This window comes from Genypterus blacodes, unplaced genomic scaffold, assembly GCF_046128005.1.
Source record: "Genypterus blacodes isolate CSIRO-AG114 ecotype Tasmania unplaced genomic scaffold, CSIRO-AGI_Gbla_v1 ptg000072l_1, whole genome shotgun sequence".
NCBI lineage: Eukaryota > Metazoa > Chordata > Actinopteri > Ophidiiformes > Ophidiidae > Genypterus > Genypterus blacodes.
In genome coordinates this window covers 1,914,576-1,936,178 of record NW_027466882.1, presented here as the reverse complement: position 1 = coordinate 1,936,178, position 21,603 = coordinate 1,914,576, and the positions used below count along the sequence as shown (strand labels likewise).

Below are 21,603 nucleotides of genomic sequence, written 5' to 3'. Positions count from 1 at the left end.
ATCAACACAAATGGACAACTTCTCTGGTCGTTCACACATTTTGTTGAAGTATTTGCACTGGAGCCAATCACCCATCAGACACTTTCCCCTGACCACAGCCTTCCCTGACCCTCCTCTTAAACGTGCAACAAGTACAACTGTTCATGGATGATGTCATGGGGGTGCATTCACCATATTTGGTATTGAATTGCCATTTTTGGTAAAAGGAAACATAAGATCAGACATAACAATGTACTGTATATGAAAAGAAAAGTTTCTGGCATGTGTGCAGGCAATTGGAGGAATGGTGCTCATTGTATTGACGTGTACACACACACACACACACACACACACACACACACACACACACACACAAAGAAAGATAAGATAGGATATGTCAGATATTTGCGGACTCTGGACAGTTCATTAGAGAAGCAAGTGTATCCAAGAGTAATGATGATTCATTCACACACTGGCCAGATTCACAGATCAATGTGAACAGCCGAGGAAAATAATCAGAGATGAGCAATAAATCAGAACCGAGCACCAAGACTGAATGTAGCTGAAGAAGTAGTTGACATTGACATTGATTTCCAGCTGTGTTGTGTCCATCTCTGGACTGTTAAAGATGTTAACGAACAGATACATGCATACATCCAACCACATAATCCAAATTGTGTTATTCCTATTGTACACCACTAGAGAGAGCCAAATACCCAGCTATGTTTGTGCTTGCGGTGATTTACTTTATTATGCTATGTTGAGTATAGATGCTGTGTCTGAGCCGTAGCTGTCAGGATCGACACAAACTCTTAATCTTAGAGGAAAAGTCATTATTGGGAAACATTTTGAGTTTCTGGAGCAGCTGAAATTGTGATTCTGAAAATAGATTCTGGGCACACTCACACGCTCACATGGAGGGGTTCAAGTTCACTGTTTCTCAAGATTAAATGAAATATGAATAGCTGATATAAGAAAAATAGCTGAAATGTCAGTTTAACAAAACTTGCTCCATCTTTTTTCACTATTTGTGCGCTCTCAGCAGCCAAGACAGTCTCTTTGTTTTCACAGCTGTGCTCAGATTCATGGTGTGCGAATGGGAATGTGTTTTTTTGCACATTCACAACCTTAAGGACCTTCCAGATTGCATGAAGCCGTGTCCAGCTTCTCGAGAATCACATTCCAGAATATATCAGGTTCCAATTTTAGTGACAGCAGTCAATAATTTGCAATGGAAGTCAGAGGCTAAGTAATGAGTCAAGACGGACCGGTCCAGGATAATATGTCATACACTCAGCGGTCTCTTTAATAGGAGCGACTCAGTTATGGACACGCACAAAGAGAAGGGAATACATGGGCCAATAGAGTTATGGCTCTTTGTCAATCTGGCCAAACAATTTCCAATACTTACCCAAAACATTTGGAAGATAATTTTGCCACAACATGGAGAACATTTTCAGAATTTTTCTGATCATAAACCCCAATTTATGAACTTACTCTACATACATAGTAGACTGTTCTGGTCTAGAACATTCTGGAAACAACCACAACACCAATGACATGCTCAAAGAACGTTCTGTGATGCTTTTTTTTTTATTGCAGATTTCAATTCTCCAACCACACACAGAAACCTCGTCTGGTCTGGTAAAGGTCATTGCTAATGCTCTTTAGCCGATATTACAAAACCAACCCCCGATGTCTTTATTGCACTTTATAGATCCACAGATTAACCAATAATCGCCCGACGCTAAACAAGATATTTTATCTAATAAATATGCAAACTGGTGTCACTTACATAGAGTCAAGCGGTACATACCAACATATCTTTATATTAGTGGTTATGGATGTGACAGTTATGCCTAAGCATTGCCTTAAGTGGAGCCAAGGCACGTTCTCATTTCATGTGCAAGAATTGTACACAAGATACAGTGCTGGACTGCCCTCTACAGTGTAAGCCGTTGCTACAATTGTAATGCGTTTATTCATAGTTTTTGTCAGTTTTTGGCAAGAGTCTATATGCCTACAGGCTCGTCATACAACCTGTGATGCTAGTTTCTGTATTTTCATTCATTAAACGGTCCGTTCGGAAACAATTCTGAGCTGAGAGAGAAACCACAGGTATTTTCGTTTTCTCCTAATCACAGAATAATTTAGATATCTTAACTTAAAGCTTTGAGAAAGAACCTATTATTTTATCTTTAACAAAGACATCCAAGGCTATCATGGTTAGCGTCTGTAATCGGGGTCATTTGAAGGGGGACACAATATGCTTTTTGATAGCATTTATCATATTATGTGTGTTATATAGTTGGGTGTATGTGTTATACATGTCAAAGTGTCAAAAGATGAGTTCAATGCCTATGTGCATCAAGGAAAACAAAGCCATGGACCCTGAAAGTACAAGATTAGCTCAGGACAGAGGAAAATTAAAAGACAGTGTCCAAAATGGCCTTTTTATGAACAAAGCAAGTACAATGCACTTGAAGAACTTACTGGTTCTGCAGATGTTAACTGTGATTGCGCTGATAAGAGACGACTATCATTATTGAAGATCACACGATTCTTTCTTGATCATGAGACAAAACCTGTTATTGTTATGTTGAGATCCTAATAAACGGCCCTCTTTCCAAGCAATCATCCTGAGATATCAATTTCCGCTTTGTATCAAACAATATTCTATAAAAACTTTAAAAACCATCCGACGCCATCTTCATATCAAATGTTTACAATCCAGAAAATGAAGAGTTGTGTAGAAAAACTTCACATAGAAACGTTCACAGTCCAGACGTCTCAAGCCGAGCAATACAAAGCCCTTCTTCTAAATTACCGTAACTTGTTTTCGTTACCAAACAGGTTCATACGACTTCTTCTACTTAAAATTCGACTTTGTTCAGCTTCAGTACCAGTAACGCCACCGCCCACTTAACTCCTACAACTCAGTCAGTCAGTCAGTCTTTGGGCCTGGCTAGTAAACCTAAGCTAACCCACAGGATTGCTCAGATGGGGGTATTGGGCAAATGGCCATTGGAGTTCTTGAGAAGTGCCCCGTTACAAACGACTCCGCTGGCGTGTCCGTTATGAAGGGAGTGTTCACTGCCTTTATTGAAGTTGTTTAGAAATTGCCCTCCCCGCAGGGCCTCTTGTTCCACAGGTGACCTCCTTTCCCTGGCAGGAGTAGCGGCCTGTGGAACTGTCCGGGTACGGCAGCGTTTTCGGATGACGGAGGGAAGGATTGTGATGAGCACGCTGAAGCACAACACCAGCAGAACTGACACAATTATCAGCTCCTTTAGGTAGCAGGAGCCTTGGGCCAACAGCAGGGGCTCCCCGTCCCGCAACTCAGCGTCTTTGCGTGCGAAATTCCCCGTCCACTTTGTGAGGTTTCCAGCCGAGTGCCTGGTGGTGAGCCGAGTTTCACTGGTAGACGAAGATGGCTCTGGCTCCCTTTGTCTTGGTTCTGTTCTTTGAGGCCAAATCCACGCAGAGGTTTGCTGCCCGGGCTGAGCCACAGTCTGCGTAGTGGGAGTGGGGCGGGTCTGAGCCCGGGTGGAGGTGACTGGAGTTTGGGTCGTGGGGCTGCTTTTCTGCTTTACCTGATAGACGGCCATCGTCTGCTGGTAGCCATTCTCGGTGGACAGACAGAGGTAATGGCCCAGTGTCGCTGGAGTGGCTACGAAGCACAGACTGCCGTCCTCCAGGTGGAGGTAGAGCTCGGAGGACAGGCGGCTGTTCGGACGCTCCCAGACCTGGTGGGACAGTTTCGATACTGACGGACACTGGAGCCGGACAACTTCATTCAGAGCCACAGACACCAGCTCACCTGCTGGACACAACAACGCTCATCAAAACAGAGTAAGAGTGAACACATGAACCTACAAAGGTACATTGAAGATTATGTATCATAGTTTTGACGCCCTCCTTATCTCCATATTTGCATTGTCTATCCTTACATATCTTAATCATACAGCCATTGACTTGAATTGAATTATAGTCGTATGATCAAAGTATTAGTGTTCTTCTAGTGCGAGTGTTGAAAAAAACAGTGACATGAACTGAACATCACCGTAACCACATAGGGTAATAGCCTTAATTCATATGAGTGATATTCACCTGCCGGTAGGTTGTCAGGGCCAAACCTGGTCCTGTGGGATATTGGAACAATGTTGCAGGCCTCTTCAACATTTCCTCTGTCTATATCCTGGCTTCTGAGGAAGGTAGATAACCAGTCAGTGTTCACATGTTAGGACAAACTGGTGAAGTCGAGCTTTGTACTCACAGATAAACTTGGGTGTTAGAAACCTCCACACACGCCCTCTTGGTGGGGTCCCAGCCACAGAAGGGGTCTCGGGCCAGGACGCACTGTGCACAGGTCCAATAGAAAGAGCAGTTGGCTGCTGGGACCCTGACCACGCCCTCTGACGTGCCAACATATACCATGTGCTGCAAGGGGGAAAGATAAGATCAGTACAAAAACAATGACATCCTCGAGTTTATGGGCGGAATTTCAGTGTGTGTGTGCGCATGTGTTGGTAGACATATACACACCTTGGAAATGGATAGCTGAAGGTTCTTGACCGGCTGAGGTTGCTCAAAGACCTGGACCTCCTCTATGATATGGGCGCCGCCGTCCAGCAGCACGGCTTTCTGAAGGTAACCCGACTCTGAAAGCAGATCCATGAAAATCTCTGATAAAGTTGGGATTGGTCTTCCGAACTGCGAAACCCTGATGGCTGAGCTCACTGTCGGGAACTAAAGGAGTCAGTTATCCAGAGCTACTCAACTGTGTCACAGCGGACTTTAATGACAAACATAGTTTTGACTGACTTTGTTAATCTGCTCTAATAAGCAACTGCCTCTTAGTATATCAAGCACGTTATTATATTTGTTTACTACTGTAATGCACTGAGGCTCATTTAATTTCTGGAGAAGTAGAATAGCTGGAACGCTGAGGGAAGTGGTACATTCCAACTAGATCATATGGAGCAAGATTCACTTTAGTTTGTAGATCTTTATCTGTTGTATATTCCTTCTATATATACTCCTTATTCCTGATCTGAGGAGCCAATCAGTACAACTGTGACACGACCAAGCGCCGATGAAATCACCAGAAGAGCGACTGTGCCCCCAACTTTAACTGCTTTGTTCTATTCACACACCAAAGTGGACTATACCAACTTATTAATATAGAGCAGAATATTCCTCCTTGACTGTCTTGCACTTGAATGCATCTTCACACTGCTGCTCCTCCCCCATAGCCTACCTGTGAGTAGAAACAGGATGGTGTAGTTCCTCTTGTTGGCTGCCTGGACCCGCTGGACCGCCAGATGGCTGTAGTTCTGGTCTGCACACACCATGGTGAGACTTCTTCCTACCGGCCGCACGCTGTCATCTGCCAGGAAGTTCTCTTTGACGAAGCGGAGAGCATTATCCGAGGCATTGTGCAGACCACACTGGGCGGAGAGGAAAGGTGGAAAATCCTCATTAATCCCCACAGCATAAAATGAGAATCAAGTCACAAACACATGCAGATGGGTTCAGAAATATCCTCCCACGATGTCATTACAGGGAATCAACGGGAAGTTCTGAGGCTTGCACTTGAAGCTCCATTTCATTTGTTCTTTCTTTGTTGTTCTTTCCTTTCCTCACATACTTCTGCTCAATAACGCTGGAGGGATTATATCAGTTTTTCTTTTTTGCTGTGTTTTTACTATGGTGCCGATCCCAAGTGGGAGAAAGGTGCTACACAAATACACTTTAAAACAGCTGACAGAAAGTCATCACATCTCCCCTAGCAACAACAGAGAGACATCTGCTTTATCCCGAGACATTACCAGGCCAATGGCTCATGCATAATCCCTCCTGCGGAATTTGGTGAAAAAAAAGGGAATTGGCAAAATAAAAGGTCAAAGCAAATTCTCTCTCTAAAAGAAAACTTTAAATTGAAGACGTACTTCAATGAGTTCAGAACATAAATTGGGTCGCGGCAGGCAAACGCAGCGCATCTGCCAACATCACTTACGTTCGCCGAGCAGAACTATACCTTTGTTGCTCCTTTCAAAAGAACAAATGATCAAACGAGCATGTAGTTTTGTGAGACGGACCTCTGGCCATTTAGATCCTCGTCAGAGCAGATCATTTACCTCTCCTGGATTCGTGACCTTCTCTTGAACCCGTGTGCTCCACTGTAACGTGTCCCTGTTCAGAACTTTGTAGTTGCCGGCGAAAACCGATTTGATGTCACTCAGGCGGAACGAACACACTGCTGACCGCCCGGAGTTTACCGACCTTATTAACGGGAAACAAAGAAGATACAGGAGATGAGAGCCAGACACAAAACCTGGGTAATGTTGAAACAAGCGTACAATATCTTTTCTTTATGTGATTTCAGTCCAACCTTACTAAAACTGATGTGTGGCCATTATCCAGATAATGAGATCACATGTTTCTACACGGTGCAGTTCCATGTCACTGATTAGACGCTTCAGATCACATCAAACCACTTTAAGTTACTGACCACTGGGAGGTAAAGATGCCGTAGAAGAGTGTGTCATCCGCAGGGGCTCCCTCTAGTGGTGGGAGCATGTCTATATCTTGGATGACGTTGTAGGGCAGCTCATTGTCAGACTGACACAGCAGCTGAGCTTTAGCGAATGTGGTCCACCGGCGCTGCAGCGTCCGCTGGCCTCCGACATCATTCTGACACAGAGAGAGGAGGAACATCGAGCACACGACAGGGTTTAACACTCACTGTGCCATATAGCTGCAGGGCTTTCTGGCATATTTTGTTTATTTCAGTGACAAAAAAAATGAATCAAACAAGTCACAGGTGGTCTCATTATCATTAAATGGGGAAAAGAGTTTCCATCAGCTTTCAGCGCATTTTCTCTAATCTAAAATATCCGTTATTCCACCGCACCTTAGCACATAGAGAACAATTTTTAGGGCAAATTATGGAGGGTTTCTTTTGTAAATTGCCAGTGCTTCTTTTCCTATGTGCACATTGGAAATTTGCATAAAAATAGGTGGATAGAGACTCGACCCCTACTTGTAATCAGCCCAGCGGACCCAGAAATTAAAGTGTGGTTACTTGTGAAGAAAGTGTTTTGATGATCTTCAAAAACTATACGTGTGACCAGATACTTGACCTTTGACCCCGGAGGCTCAGTGGATGTTAAGAGTACTTATAATTGTACATAATTGACATAAAGAGTCAATATTCTCAATTTCCAGTGAGCAGCTTGGAGGAGAACAAGACAGTCAACATTTCTACTGAAAAAAATGTAATTGATTACTAAGATCATCCTCAGAATATCAATTTGCTAAGTGGTGGATCAATATTTATTCCTGCCAAAAGAATCTAGGAGGCGAAAGTTTGGACTCTTACCATGCAGATCTGAGCGACCCGAGAGACGATGAATTTGTCAATGAAGTCGTACTCCCTGCCTACTTCACTGAAGAAGAAGTAGATTTTCTCCTCGTCGGGAATGAAATTAGACCTGATGAAGGTTGGATCTGAAAGAGAAACAAAGCAAATAAACAATAGGTGGCGTAGTGTGAAAGATATAACACAATCTGAAGTTTGTCAGACAAGTCGAAACCCTGTTGGCGTGAAACTAACTTCAGTGATGTAACGGGTCATTTCATGTCATCAGCCACAGTAACTGGGGAATGTAAAGTATGTGCTGCTGGATGGTCATGTGAAGGACGACAGTGATTGGATAGCAAAAGCTAACATGGGAAACAGTAGTAACAAAAGAAAAAAGGTGCAAAATGGTAAACACAAGGCCTTTGACCTGCATATCAGGCTTGCTTCTATATCATCAACCTAAAATGTAGGCGCATCTTAGGCTGAAAGGAGTCAAGCAGCTGCTGGACAAAAACAGCGCTGTCTGCCTTTGTTGTTTTTCCATTTTTGTGAGCAAGGCAGTTTTTTTTGTGGAGTTACTGACATCATTACATTACATTACGGTCATTTAGCAGAAGCTTTTATCCAAAGCGACTTACGCTAAGTACATTACCACCCATTACAGAGGGGGGAGCAGTTGGGCGTTCGGTGCCTTGCTCAAGGGCACCTCGGCAGGGACTCGAACCGGCGACCCTCCGGTTCCTAAGCGGAAGCCCCTACCTACTGAGCTACTGCCTCCCCCACATCAATACCTGAGAGAGCCCAAGAACGTTTAAAGGCATTCAATGCAAAGCACACTGACCCCCAACAAGTGTTTTTGCTGGCAATCTTATTAAGGGCACAGTCTTTCTTCTGGTAGTTTGTGTCTTTGCGGTTGCACTGTTCCCTCTGAGGTGCCATCCTACTGACCTTCGAGCCACCCTAAGGTGTCGTCCAGCTTGAGGTCAACGTGGCTGCCCTCACTCAGGTGCCTGGAGATCACAGGCCGGTTCCCTCTGTAGTCTGCTACTGTCCCTGTGTACAGCTCTCCATCTGGAACACGACACACACATACCGTTTGTGGACTTTCGATGCACATGCGATACGTTGATTACAAGACGCACCTCAGACAGGTATATCAGGGCATATACTTGTATTCAGATATGCGTATGGATACAGTATTTAGACTGAATTATTACATACCTTTAAAGGCTATTACAGTAGATTTTTGACTTTGACATTTGTTGTACATACTCTAGTTACAATTCATAAACAAACTGCTCTTGTACTTGTTTTACTAAAGCTTATATAGTTTTATACTGTTTCAGTAGCTGGGATATTCTTGTATACTTAGAAAGTTTGCTGCCGGCGCCCACTTAGCTGCCAAATGTTCCTTGATTCATTGGCTTCTGGGGGGGTTGCGGCTTTTCTGTCTTACCTACAATGATGGCAGTGTTGCGTTGGTAGGGGTCATAAGGACAGCGGCCTCTCCCTTCGTCCGGCTTCGGGCTCGTCATCGTCAACGTCTCCAGACTCTGCACAGGAAAGAGGACAAAGTCAAGCTGACGAGCGACGACATTAATAATGAGACAACAGAGAAGGAAACATGATCTTGCATCGTACAGTCTGTATTGAGAAGCTGCTTGCATACAGTTGGCAAATATAAGAAGGGGAAACAGGGCGAATCTGATTTAAGCTTGATGTGGGTGGAGCTTATTGGCTAAACAACCTTTTTTCAGACCGCAGCTGTGATGAAGCTGGACTCATCTCCTCTGTATGTGCAGGCTGAGTGCATCACATGGCCTTTTCAAGAAAACAAGTCTGTTTACGTGTTAACTAGTAAAGAAACTCACGATGTAGGTGCAGCGTGGGCTGAAGGCAAACGTTCCACAGGCGTAGATATGAGTGGCGTTCAAGAACTGCAGCACACGAATGAAATTAGGACAGTCCACCTAGAAATGAGACAGAAAAACTGCACGTTGAGATTTCAGCAAAGTAGAAATGCGTCTCCAATTCAAGAAGTGTTGAGTTAATACTGGATCTTTAGATTTAAACCAAATGCAGAACTTCAAAGTTACACTACAGTGGAGTACGTTAAAGCAGACTGTGTATATAGACGGTATACAACTCAGACTGTATATAAAGACGGGGGGATATTTACTAGGCCATCCACAAAGTTTGTAAAAATTGTACATAATACAGATATGATTGGTTGCTTCCACCATAATGCCAGGAATCAGTAATTGACATTTTTGGGAACGAATGAAAGCAAAAGGCAACAGAGAAGAAACTGTGAAAATGATGCTGCGTTCAGGCACTGATCAGAAGGTGGTAAAAACCACATGGTAAAGGCGTGTTCAGCGGGTTTGGGCACTTCGATTGGTATTGACATATTTTCCATACACAATACATGCATCTCTTCATGTCATACAGTATTCTTTGTTATTGCCTTATATGGTAAAAGGGGACAGGTTACAGTCTCTCAATACCTCTTGCTCTCTGTCAAAAGATTTGCAAGTGTACTACTTCTGTACTACTTTGAGTCCTCGGGACTACTTTGTGTCCGTTCAAGTCAATTTCGTCAGAGGCTTATGTCATCCAACGTCTGCACCGAACATGTCCACACCTGAACATGTGTGCTGGTGCAGTTTCCAAACTCAGCTGCTCTCTAACCAGCTGAGCCTTTGCTAGATGAACCATCGTCTCCCGGGGGACCTGCACTGACACGTCCAACCAGCAGACACGACACAAGATGTAAACACAACCAAGAGTATGCAGCCAGGGGACACGCTTCTGTCCAATACTGTCCACGCCTCCCAGTTTCCTTTTCCATTGCCGGCACTACAATCCTACTTTACTTCTTGGTTTAGTCTGTGCACTGGGTCAGAGTTCAAATTTGTGTTTTACGTATTTACAAAGTGATGAATACTTGCCATTTTCTTTCCTTTCATGGAACATTGTTCGAGGTCATTCTCTGAAGGGCGCCAGTCCAGCTGAACGAGGAAGAGGAGGGAAGGAAGTCAGCAGAGGACTGAGAGTTCAGATTTCTACTTTCAAAGTTAAAATATCTACGTCACGTGAACATCAATGGCCAAAAGAAGTCAGAATCATCACTGCTTAAGAGGATGTCAGCAGAATTTCAAAGTAAGTCAAAGCCTGTCTGGTCTTGACTATGTGCTCTTATAAACACCTTCTGCTTATTACTGTTTACCAAGAGGCTGACTTCCTGTAAGGGTGTAATTAAGCACAGCAGTAGAAAGTGTTATATACAGGCTGTACTAGTACTTTATATCAGTAATATTCTTCATTCTTTAAGGATCAAATCAAACTGCTACTTACTTTTGTAATAGATTTGCTAGTTAGAAAATTTCAAACCAAACGCCCTTGAATGAACGCTGGTAATTATGACGTCTCAGTGCTGACAAGGACTTAATGACAGATTTGGATGTAATGAGAATAGAGAATCAACAGTAAATGATCCACTCTAATAATGATTTGTGCATAAATGTATACCATCAGTCAGCTTGAGTCTCACCTTGCTCCTCATTGTGATGGCTTCCTGTCGGCCAACATCCAGTGCTAACACAGCATCCCGGGCTCCGACGTAAAGTGTGTCTCCATCCTCGCTTAGCAACAGTGTGGTGGTGTTGCTGACATCGTGGCTATTGAAGAGGGTGACGTGTCTCTCCGGACTACCTGTTGGTGCACGGGAGTAAACGCTGGTATAAAAAGGCGTTTATTTAGAGAATGAATCCCAGGGGATGATGAGTAGGGCTGAGGTGAAGGTAGTGAAGAATCCGGGAGTTACGACAGGGTCACGGTCTGTTGTTTGTACGGAGTTGTGACGAGCACCATTCCTACAATGGCCTCCAACGACGTCACCGTTGGCAAGAAGCCTCACCGTGGCAGTGATGATGAGCTGATCACTTAACGAATCTGCTCTTAGGTAGTCTTTGCATGTATTTCTGCACATTCTTTGCACTGGAGGTGAATCCAATCAACCTGCGCTGTACTGCAACTGTTCCCTCGAGATAGATAAAGTTTTATCTTATCTCATCTTCCGTTTTCAGGCAGGAGTTCCCTGTCAGGCTGACCTTCACAGTGGAAGATCAGGGTCAGGAAAATGAACCGTGAGGCGTCTACCTTTCTCAGTTCGCTCTACAGATCCTTCTGCGGGGGAACGAGCAGCAGGAACGTTGTCATTGAAAGTGATCAGGATGCTCTAGTTTCATACATAGGTCTCCAATTATTCTGTTGCGTCTATGAGTTGCTAATGATTAATGAAGAAGGAGGAGGGCTCTGCAGAGAGTTGGTTCAATGAATGTCAATGAAAGACCCAACAACAACAACACGGCATCTAGGAGAGTCTCATTATCCTGCATTTGGAGCAGAATGGATAAGTCTACAACGCTGATATTGCCATCAAGGAAGTGGTTCACGACATAGTAGTTCAGGGAGCAAACATGTCTGAGCACAGGACCCACAGTCAGATCTCTCTGTGTGTCTAGTTTCCTGTCTAACTCCTCCTGTGGATTGCAGAGACTTGCAGGGCCGGAGCAGATTTTTAAGGCTTTCTCACTGTTAATGCAGCGTCTTAGATGATATCATGCTGCTGCACAGGCCCATGCTTGCAAAGAAGATTAATGCTGTCAGAGTCAAATTAGCTGCTCTGCAATTCAGTTTATCGTTCTACTTTTATTTAAACTTCTATCGACTTAGACAGATTTACTTTGTAGCAAATTCCTATGCCAAATGAAGCCTCCATGTCCCATTATTAAGCAGTCTGCTTCTTCTGACATGTCTGAGGGAAAAAGAAGGCACTTCAGGCCTCATCTCACAGTGTTTCTTTTCAATTCAAGTATTTCAATTTTGAGTTTCAAACAAGCACCTTAATAGTTTAATTCTGATAGTACAGAAGCACATGATCCTGTGGAATGTAACTTCCAAAGTCTCCTCTCCAGAGTCTCCACTTCCTTTCAAACTGCTGCTGCTCCACATCAACTGACTTCTTTGTTTACTGTTTCATTTATTGTTCCATGTTACGCACAACATGTATGTGGAGGGAACAGGAACTCTTTACACGCTGTCGACCTCATTTTTATATTTAGCGGGTTGAGCTGATTTTCAATAGATAACACATTACATACAAGTATCAATGCCTTTCTCAGATTAACAATCGTGTCATATTTAGTAACATATGGGTCAAATATCTGTTTTGGATCTTTGTTTAGCAGGTTCAAATTATCAAGAGGATGGCAGTTACCTAATTCATTAAACTGAATGAAGTTACTCACCGAGTGTGAAGGAGACTCTGGGAGCCAGTCTGGTTACACACGGACTGAGGAATCCCAGGAAGGCCACAGTGAAGGACAGCAGACTGTGACTCTCCATAGCAGCAGGTAGGAAAGAGTTGGACCTCAGCCAGATCCAAGGTCAGAGGTCATACAGTGGGGCTGACGCTCGTCTTCCGAGTCAAAGACTTGTTTGGAGGGACGTGTACCGCAGCTGAAGCCACATGTCCTGGTGTCTGGAGCAACGCATCATTGTGTCTGATGTACAACACACACACGCACACACACACACACACACACACACACACAAGCGGAGATGTGATGATTAGTTTGATTACTGGGCAACACTAAAACAGTGGAAGCACAAACATACACAGGACATTTACTCAGGTACGGTCATGAAGTAGCATTTAGACATGCTGCTAGCTTCTCCTTACAATAACTTTTCTAATTTCTCTCCACTATATTTCATATGGAAACATGTTTTTTTTACTGCATTCCATTTCGCTCACTGCTACCCATACTTATAAAGAACTAGATTTTACATTCTACATGGAATAAACTGAACAAACCATCGCTGATACCCAGTTTACTTCAATAACAGCATTGACACAGAATTGGACAGAAGCTGTTGCACATGTTGGACTTGCAGCAGAGCAAACAGGTCTTATCTGGATGCCCTCAGACGGCCCGTCCTGTCTGTCCTAAACTCATACTGCATGTCCAGAGTAAAGGTGACAGCACGATATGACCACAGCTGCACAGAGGGACATAAACCTCTGATCAGCTGATGGGGCCCCGAACATGTGATAGACTCATGTGGGCCTCCTGAACAAGAGAGAAGGTTACAGACACCAAAATAATGAATCCCAGCAGCAACGATCGCTAGTTTTAGATGGTAAACCGTCATTCTGATCACAATGTATTCAATCCGATCTCATTGTAATTTGAGCTGGAACCACTTAACCAACTTGTAAACGACACACAGCTGCGACTGGAGGCGGATAACAGACAACATCACGCAGGCACGTATGGCTGCAGAAACACGTGGGGTTCAAAGTAGTAAAGGCTCAGCTCGCTCGCACACACACTCTCTCTGCCTGCTCTATACACGCTACACGCTACACTCACGCTACAAAACCAGAGGTCATGCTCACTGCAGAAAGCCAACTTGGTGTGATGTTACATGTTACGGCCTCACATTGTGCTAATGTGTGTTACAGTCCGGTTGCTGCTCCGTTTGCGCAACAAGAGGACCAAAGGGTCGGATCTAATTGTGAACGCAGACAAACAACATGAACACCAGAGACAATAGCTGAAGAGGAGGATTTAGGGAAGAGTTAACGTTAAAGCCATCTTACATCTCTGCGAGGTTTGGTCCTTCAGCCGCTGCCGTGGTTCTTTTACCTGCTTAACAGGAAAAGTCGTAGTTTAGCAAACGTCTCACTGTCTGTTCATAATGTCTCACAAAGCTTTTCCGCTGCGGACAGATGACCAGTGGAGGAAAAACGCCGACTGAAGTTGGAGATTTCTGAACCAACAACAAAGACCCAGAACCTCCTCCTCCTCGCTGAAGGGTCCAACAGGCTCCATCTGGTGGAGACTCGTATGTATTACACTCATTTACCCAGACGGGAGTCTCTGTTTTGCCTGCTTTCCATCCTCTCATTCCAATCAAAGCTCATCACCTTCACCCTGCTTCATACTCCGCAGAGTGTGAACAGGACTTTGACAATTTGCACGAATCTAATCATGTTCTAGATCACATTTAAAGCAAGGTCCCACACACAAATACTAATACTTTGAAATGGAGGCTTTTAAATACAATAGGATAGGACAGGACATTTATTGGTCTCACAGATGACAAATTCAGTATTGATTCATACTGTGATAATTAAAAGAACACTTTTATGAAGTATTTCTTGCATCTGTTTCTTAATCGTGAGTGTGATGTCATGGTTTAAGCAAGTGAAGCGTGTAGAGATCACACAGTGTGTGCGTGAGCTGAGTCTTTACTCTGAATCCCACATGTTTTTTAAGCTATGCAGGCTTTGTGGATGTTGTTATTGATGTGTATGACAAAATGTCTGAATGAGTTCCAGAGCATTGTTTGATTTCTCTTCTTGTTCAGACAACAAGCATTTTTATGCTTAATTTTAGGGTTAGGGGAAGGGTTATGTAACCTATACTTACAGCTATATATACTATTGCCATATTGTTAGGAAACTTAGAAAGGAAAGCAACATTTTTGAGGCACACACACACGCATCCTTGTTCAGATCAGAAGAATGGAAGAAATAGCTGAAACTCATTGGCTACATTTACATTCTACATTAAATTGTGGCAAGGTGTCATTACAAACATAATGCTTTACAAATAAAATGCTATCCAGTCTGCCAGGCCATTGTTTATCACATTGGGATTGGATATGGGTCACAATAGTCCATTCTCAAAAATGAATCCTCACAACCACATTGGCCACATGAAAATGCTCCAAACCCAATCCTACAGACCTGGATGTTCATCAGTCCAAAATTAGACTAATTGTTATACGTACTGGTGCTGCTGACCTTAGAATGCTAATATCACAACATGGTGAAGTACTGATGAAGTTGAAAAAGAACAGAGGTCTCCACTCATGTGTCTGCTCCCTCGTCCTCTGGGTCAGAAGCCATTGCTGACATTATAACATTATTGAGACATTTTATGTGTTGATGAGATATAGATAATAAACTTGACTTGATTGCGATCTTGCAAACAAGTGTCATTTTGTCTCTGTATCTCTCTATCTATCTATCCTCTGCTATGCTTATATATGGAGCGGTTTTGGGGGAGCCTACCCTAAACAAAGTTTTTCATTCTTGCAAAGTTTTGCATACAAATACAGTGAGAAGTGCAAACTGGAAAAAACCTGTATGGAATTGGAAAAGTGTCTGGTTAGAATTGGTTAACCTGCGGGAACAAATGTCTCTCTTTATGGGCTCATCGTCATGTTTTACACATGCAGTCAAAAGTTACAGTATTTATATGTAACTAAGTATTTAAGGTGTGTAGTAAGAACACTACAAGAATAAAAGTAGATACTTACATTTCAGCAAAGCATGGATAATGCATAACAATAATAATAATAATAACAAATATAATAATAACAATAATGCACAAGACCATTCATGTACACAGGTAACAAATGTGTCAGGGATTTAGGGGAAATGTCTATACGATTATGCAAAAATATCTGGAATATTTGTATTTGATGGAACAATATCATACAAACAAAGAGGCTTGGGTTCAAATATTTCACAGTTTACATATTATATAAGAAAGAACATGTACACGATGCTATAGTGCAGGATAAAATAATTGTAAGTTTAAAGCTACTTCAGGGAATTCCTAAGAGCATGAGAGAAGTTTAAAAAAAAGGTTACATTGAATCTAAAACATTACCTGATGTGTGTATCCTGAAGTTTTCCTTCAGCTTGGTCTTGACTCTGTGTTGCAGTCCTGTCCAGAGTAACAGATCCCAACAATCCAAAGTGTTTCAGCTGCTGCTCAGACTGCTCAACACCCAAACCAGCTCTCTGAAATCATGCCCCGGTTGTGCACATAGGCTTTTGCATGTTTAGATGCTCCATTCTCAGCTGTGCTTAAACCCGGTCCGACTTATTCTCCATCCAGCTTAATCTCAGAGTTGCATTGTTTCTTGAATGGCTCTTTGCGATCATTTCACACCACTGCAGATCATAAGTTAGCAGCAATTCCCACAGACAACTCCAAATGCCATGTGAAAAGAGCCTTTAATAGAATTAACCAAAGATGCTCAGCATCATGAGTGAGGCAGGGAAAGGGGCGGGTTGGATGGCTAATGATGGCAAAGAAGATTTGAGAGGATTAGCAGTGACCTGGAAACAGCCGTGTGTGTAACAGCCTATACGTCTCCCAGTGTCAAACATGAAGCTCGGGCTGGCAAATAAGTAAATCAACCCCAGACTGTGGAGACATGTGGTTCCTTTCTCTAGTTTGACTTTACTGATAACTGCCATTTTTAGAAGTTAAACTTGCCTGACAAAATGGAGGAAAATGGAAGGTTTCTGAATGATTATGAGGTGTGACAAGCAAGCAGTAAACGCCACACTTAAGACTGATCGGCTATACGACACCAGTCAGTAAGAAATTCAAACAAACCAGCAGTTTAGGATGCAGACGAATGTTTATCCATTCTAGTTTTACCTTAATTTCTATTTGACATTTCAGCTGGGTGTGAGTCACTATCTTTATCTTTCCTTTTCAACATTTCCTTGTTATCAGTCGCATACCCACAGGGTTCAGTATTAGGTCCAAAATAATTTTGTATATAAATGATACGTGTACAGCAGCAGGAATATTAACATTTATTTTATTTGTGGATGATAAATACATTTTGCTCTGGAGAATGTTTGCAGCAGCTTTTGGAGGTGTCATCAGAAATGGGTAAAGTAAAACGGTGGTTTAATATAAGTAATATGTCATTAAAACTGAACAAAACTAAAAATCACAAAAGTCACTGTCAAGTCAACTCATAATTGATAATGTGACTATTGAAAAAGTATACAAAAATATATTTCTGGGTGTGATACTAGACCCTCAAATCTGCAGGAAACCTCAAATTATGCAAGAACAAAAATGGCTTATATCTTTTGAGACAAATGTTTTGTGTCCAGTGTATGTGTACTCCAACATGCTATGAGGGATACACAACTCCTCCTGTGTTTATACACAGCTCTGGAGCCACTATGACTGTGTAGTGGATTCAGCTCTTCACTTATTTAGGTTGCTTAGCCAAGTGATTCTGAAGTGGTAAGAGCTCAGCCAACCAGTTGTTGAGGCTGCCAACAAACAAGGCAGTCAATGCATCTGTGCATCCTCATGGTGGCAGCATTGGCTATGCTTCCACTAGGGCCGGTAAAAGGCCTGGTAACAGCCCCTATCTGTCTGGATACACACGGGCAGACTACAGCCTGGCCAGACTACGACCTGGGCAGTTTTGTCTCACACAGGTTGTGGTTTGGGACAGTGTGAGCAGTTCAAGATTAGCTGGAAACAGGAACTGTTTCACAAAGACAACTGCCATCATAACCAGAAGGGAAAAAAACACAATGGCAGCAGGATGTCGAAGGCCTCCTCCTCAGTGTCATAGTGCTGACATTCTGTCATTTTGCCATGGTGGCGTTAAGGGTCTTTGGGTAGATGCTGGTTGGTAGCGAGGTTGCTGTGGTCTTCAGGGTTGTTGATAAAGTGCTGGCTATGATGTTCTGTGCTGTTGTGAGGGCATTTTCTGAAATTATTCTGAAGTATTCGTAAGTGTGAAATGTCCCATTGTCTCTAATCTGGACCAAGTTAAGTGCGTCGTCATAAAAGTCAATTTGTGTCTCATTTTCATTCTTATCTAAGCAAATGTGTATTGAGATATGACTCGGCTGTCTTACATGCTGAGCGTAGAGAACGCTTCACTTCACTACATTCTTCAGTGGGAAACTTCTGTTTTACTTTCAATGGTTTCCAGAGGAGCATCATGAAACTCAACGGTTTTTGTGCTATTTTTGTCAAGCTGTCTTTGGTCCTCTGCCATCTGAATGCCGGTAAGATCAATTAACTTTTAAAGCTAAAATTCAAATAAAGATGAATTTGGACTGGTTCAAAGTGTCTGACTCAATTCTTAAACAAAACAACACATTACATTTATAATGATAATATCCAGTGTTGGAAAATAAAATCGATTGTGGAACTAAAATAACAAAATTGCAGAATTGATACTTGCCAGCATTTTGCAATGAAAGTTGTGTTAAAAGTGAAGATCTTCCATAACTGTCTTTTGGACGAGCCATTAAACACGAATCAGAATAATAAGCACTGTTTTCTAATTACAGATTGTGGTATTCAGAGGCTATTTGACTCCAGCACAGGAAACAGGTGAGCTATTACATGAAAGCTAAAGTCTGTCATGATCTTATTATGGATCAGCACGTGAAATTGATTATAAAAGTGAATCATAATAATTCTTTCTAATAAACCATTCTCTGTCAGACACTGTATGTTCTCCATAACATCCTGGAACATTCTCATTAGGAAACAGTTTCTGTGTGCTTCTAAAGAATGCAGCAGTCAAGTTGCAGTGCAATGAAAAACACTCAGTCAAACCTTTTATGTGTTTTCAGGCCATTTGTTCAACTGATTGCATCAAGATTTGTCCTCTTCTCAACCCAGCCTGATCCTGAAGAAGGTGGATTATGTACATGTAATCCTTCCGTATGCACAGTATCCAAGAACATGTGTCTAATCAATACCAATGCAGACTTAAACCTACCAAAACCTCTGATTTCAACAAAATTACAGGAACAGGCAGTCAGCAATACTGAATACATCAGGTTTAGTCCACCTAGTCCTGGTTTTCATGAAACTAAATACAACCACCAGTTCATAGTTGTTATGGAGCAGGAGGCTGTAACCATGGAGGCAGGCACTTCCCTTTATGAGAGGCATCCCACTATATCAACTCTGCTGATGTACCAAAAGGGGAAGCTTCATGATCTCAGGGGAAGGCCTTCTTATTTACTTGGAGATTGTGATGTCATACTTGTTGGACATGGAAGCAAGGACAGAAATGGACTATCCCAGTTAGCAGGTTATGGCCCAGAGGAGCTAGCTAAGATTATGGCAGGTATTGAAAACAAGTTGGGTCAAATTCACAGCATTAGCCTGATAAGCTGCAATCTTGGAAATGACGTACATTTTATAATGAGGCTGTTACAAGCACTGAGGTCTTTAAAAATGGAAGCAAAGCTGAACCTTCACAACTCTATGCTGGCAGTGAGTCCTGATGGAGAAATGTTAACCACACATGATGGAGTGTGGCGGTCCCATGACCACAGCAAGCGACTTGTTGCCGAGCTGGACATAATAGGCAACCTGCTGACACGAGGGGAACTCGGCTGTAAAGGACAAGTTTTTCCCAACTATAAAGGAAAGGCTTTGTACTATCAGACTTTGGATTGGCCAAGCCACCCTCAAATGTTCGTCCCAATGGAACTGCGCAAAAAATATCCATCCATTGATTGCCTAGAGGGGCTTACTTGGAGCTTGTTCTTTGAAGACGGTGAAAGAAGGCGTGCTCCTGATTACGTCCCCGAATTGCATCAACAACATCTGAGCGCAGTTTGGCTTATAGAGCAAGGGCCGAACACAGAGAGCGTTGTCTTCAAGCATATCACCAACATTCAGGATCTACTAGTGGAGATTAGGTACAATGCAAGAGAAGAACCTGCATCAGACCTTCACTATGTTCTGAATTATTGCATTTACAAAGTGCACAGCACAAACCTTAGTGTGAGTCTGGTGGGAAGGTTCATGAACATAGACAATCAAGCTGAGGCTGACAATTTCCTTGACAGTTTCAGTGACCAGAAGGATGTGTCCTCTCTCTCAGAGCTGAGACAGGGACTCAAGCCGTCTTCATTCAATGACTTCTGTCGACAGACATTCCAGCTCCAACACTGCACCTACAACTGTGAGAGATGGGGCCACTACTTCATGGCAGCTGTATTTTCGGCATCTGTGCGCAACTTCAGAACCTTCTCTCTGTTCCTCATGAGTGTCATAGGCTGTGAAGTAGGTCGCACACGAGGAACAGACAGCACTCTCTGTACAGCATTTGTTGGAGATGACCATCCCATGGTGAATGACCAACCCTGGCCTGAACATCTAAGAAGAGGATTCTACGGCTGCACTGTTGGCGATTATGAGATGGCACCACACGACATGCAGATTTGGTTGGATCAGGTCATTGCAAAGGAAAACGCCCTGTATGTGAAATCAAAGCAGATCATGAATGATGTCGACCGCGACGAACAAACCGAACTGGACATCTTTGGGAGGGTCAAAGTGATGAACAGCTATGTGTTCTCCTCTTACCTGGAATTCTTTCGGGGGACACCTGAAGGAAAGAAACTGAAAAGAGGATGCACTCTCTTTTTATGAGAGTTCACATTCATAATGCTCGTCTAACAATCCTGATTCTATGTAAAACTTTAATTTCGCGGCGTTTTAGCTGCATACAATTCATGTCTTAGTTGAATTCGGGTATGATAATCCATTTCCGCATTCTACAGCTTCTCCATACAATAGTAACATTTCCATAACTCGACAAATGCAAATATAGTTGCTATAAGGCTGTACTACAACTGGAACTGCTAATGCCATGCACTCCCACTATGTGTCATGTAGTATTTGTTACAATAAATGATCAGAAATGAAGCAACTGCTGTGGTTTCTTTTTTTCATTACATTTATTTTGTTAAGGTGTCACATTGGCCAGAATACAGAAAACATAAATACATACAAATTGTGATGTCAGAGTGTAAAGCTATGTTAGTCTCTGAAGTAAGTAATTAATGTGCTGTTTATTTTATTTGTCCAAACATATAATTACAGACAGTATCAAAATTGCACCAATGAATGCACAGCTCTCATACAGGAGATCCAGTTAATTGAATTACAGCATAAATGTCATCGTGTCAGTTCTGCTTTAATCCTGAATAGATCTGTATGCTAATACAGTCTTGGCTCTTGGTCTATGGCACTTGTGAATTTGCGTTTTAACAATGGTGAGGTCAGGTTAACAATTTACTATAACATTTTCACTGTTGCTTAGTAACTGACAATGTACAGCTTTCTTGTTTTTTGTTTCTTATATTTCAAAAAATGGGGATTGACAACGTTTTAACGTCTGTCACAACCCGTAAACTCTAAGTACTCACAGGAGAACACTGTAAACCTGACCCTGTTTGACAGCAAAATGAAGCACTGGAACAAAACTGCAGTAAGTAAAGGAAAGGGTTAATGCCCAGCAACCTGTCACAGCAGGTAAGCACACACTCAGCTGTAAGTTAATGCTGACATGACAAAAAAAAGCTGTTT

The 21,603-nt window shown here is 42.6% G+C and overlaps 2 protein-coding genes across 7 annotated transcripts; one reads left to right on the top strand and one right to left on the bottom strand.

Annotated features, from left to right (window-relative positions):
• Positions 1-1,273: 1,273 nt before the first annotated feature.
• On the bottom strand, positions 1,274-14,144 carry sema4ab (sema domain, immunoglobulin domain (Ig), transmembrane domain (TM) and short cytoplasmic domain, (semaphorin) 4Ab). 3 transcript variants are annotated; one of them, XM_076157098.1, is made up of 15 exons: positions 14,016-14,144; positions 12,658-12,912; positions 10,899-11,059; positions 10,297-10,356; positions 9,217-9,315; positions 8,802-8,898; positions 8,294-8,416; positions 7,364-7,491; positions 6,494-6,675; positions 6,120-6,264; positions 5,240-5,429; positions 4,525-4,640; positions 4,256-4,419; positions 4,090-4,184; positions 1,274-3,802 (listed from the first exon to the last, which is right to left on the bottom strand). In XM_076157098.1, exons 2-15 carry the CDS (start codon positions 12,752-12,754, stop codon positions 2,976-2,978), a joined length of 2,484 nt encoding a protein of 827 aa, XP_076013213.1. In that variant the 5' UTR covers positions 12,755-12,912; positions 14,016-14,144; the 3' UTR covers positions 1,274-2,975. The 3 variants fall into 3 exon arrangements, with proteins under 3 accessions (XP_076013213.1, XP_076013214.1, XP_076013215.1); XM_076157099.1 differs by having other exon boundaries at positions 1,274-3,799; XM_076157100.1 differs by lacking the exons at positions 10,297-10,356; positions 10,899-11,059; positions 12,658-12,912; positions 14,016-14,144 and adding an exon at positions 9,990-10,049.
• Positions 13,364-20,910, top strand: LOC143005741 (uncharacterized). Of its 4 annotated transcripts, none has more exons than XM_076157105.1 (5): positions 13,364-13,552; positions 14,145-14,260; positions 18,194-18,269; positions 18,558-18,600; positions 18,846-20,910. In XM_076157105.1, the coding sequence occupies exons 3-5, from the start codon at positions 18,203-18,205 to the stop codon at positions 20,662-20,664; spliced, it is 1,929 nt and encodes a 642-aa protein (XP_076013220.1). In that variant the 5' UTR covers positions 13,364-13,552; positions 14,145-14,260; positions 18,194-18,202; the 3' UTR covers positions 20,665-20,910. The 4 variants fall into 4 exon arrangements, with proteins under 4 accessions (XP_076013220.1, XP_076013218.1, XP_076013219.1 ...); XM_076157103.1 differs by lacking the exon at positions 13,364-13,552 and adding an exon at positions 13,560-14,026; XM_076157104.1 differs by lacking the exon at positions 13,364-13,552 and adding an exon at positions 13,560-14,026 and having other exon boundaries at positions 14,127-14,260.
• Positions 20,911-21,603: the final 693 nt, after the last annotated feature.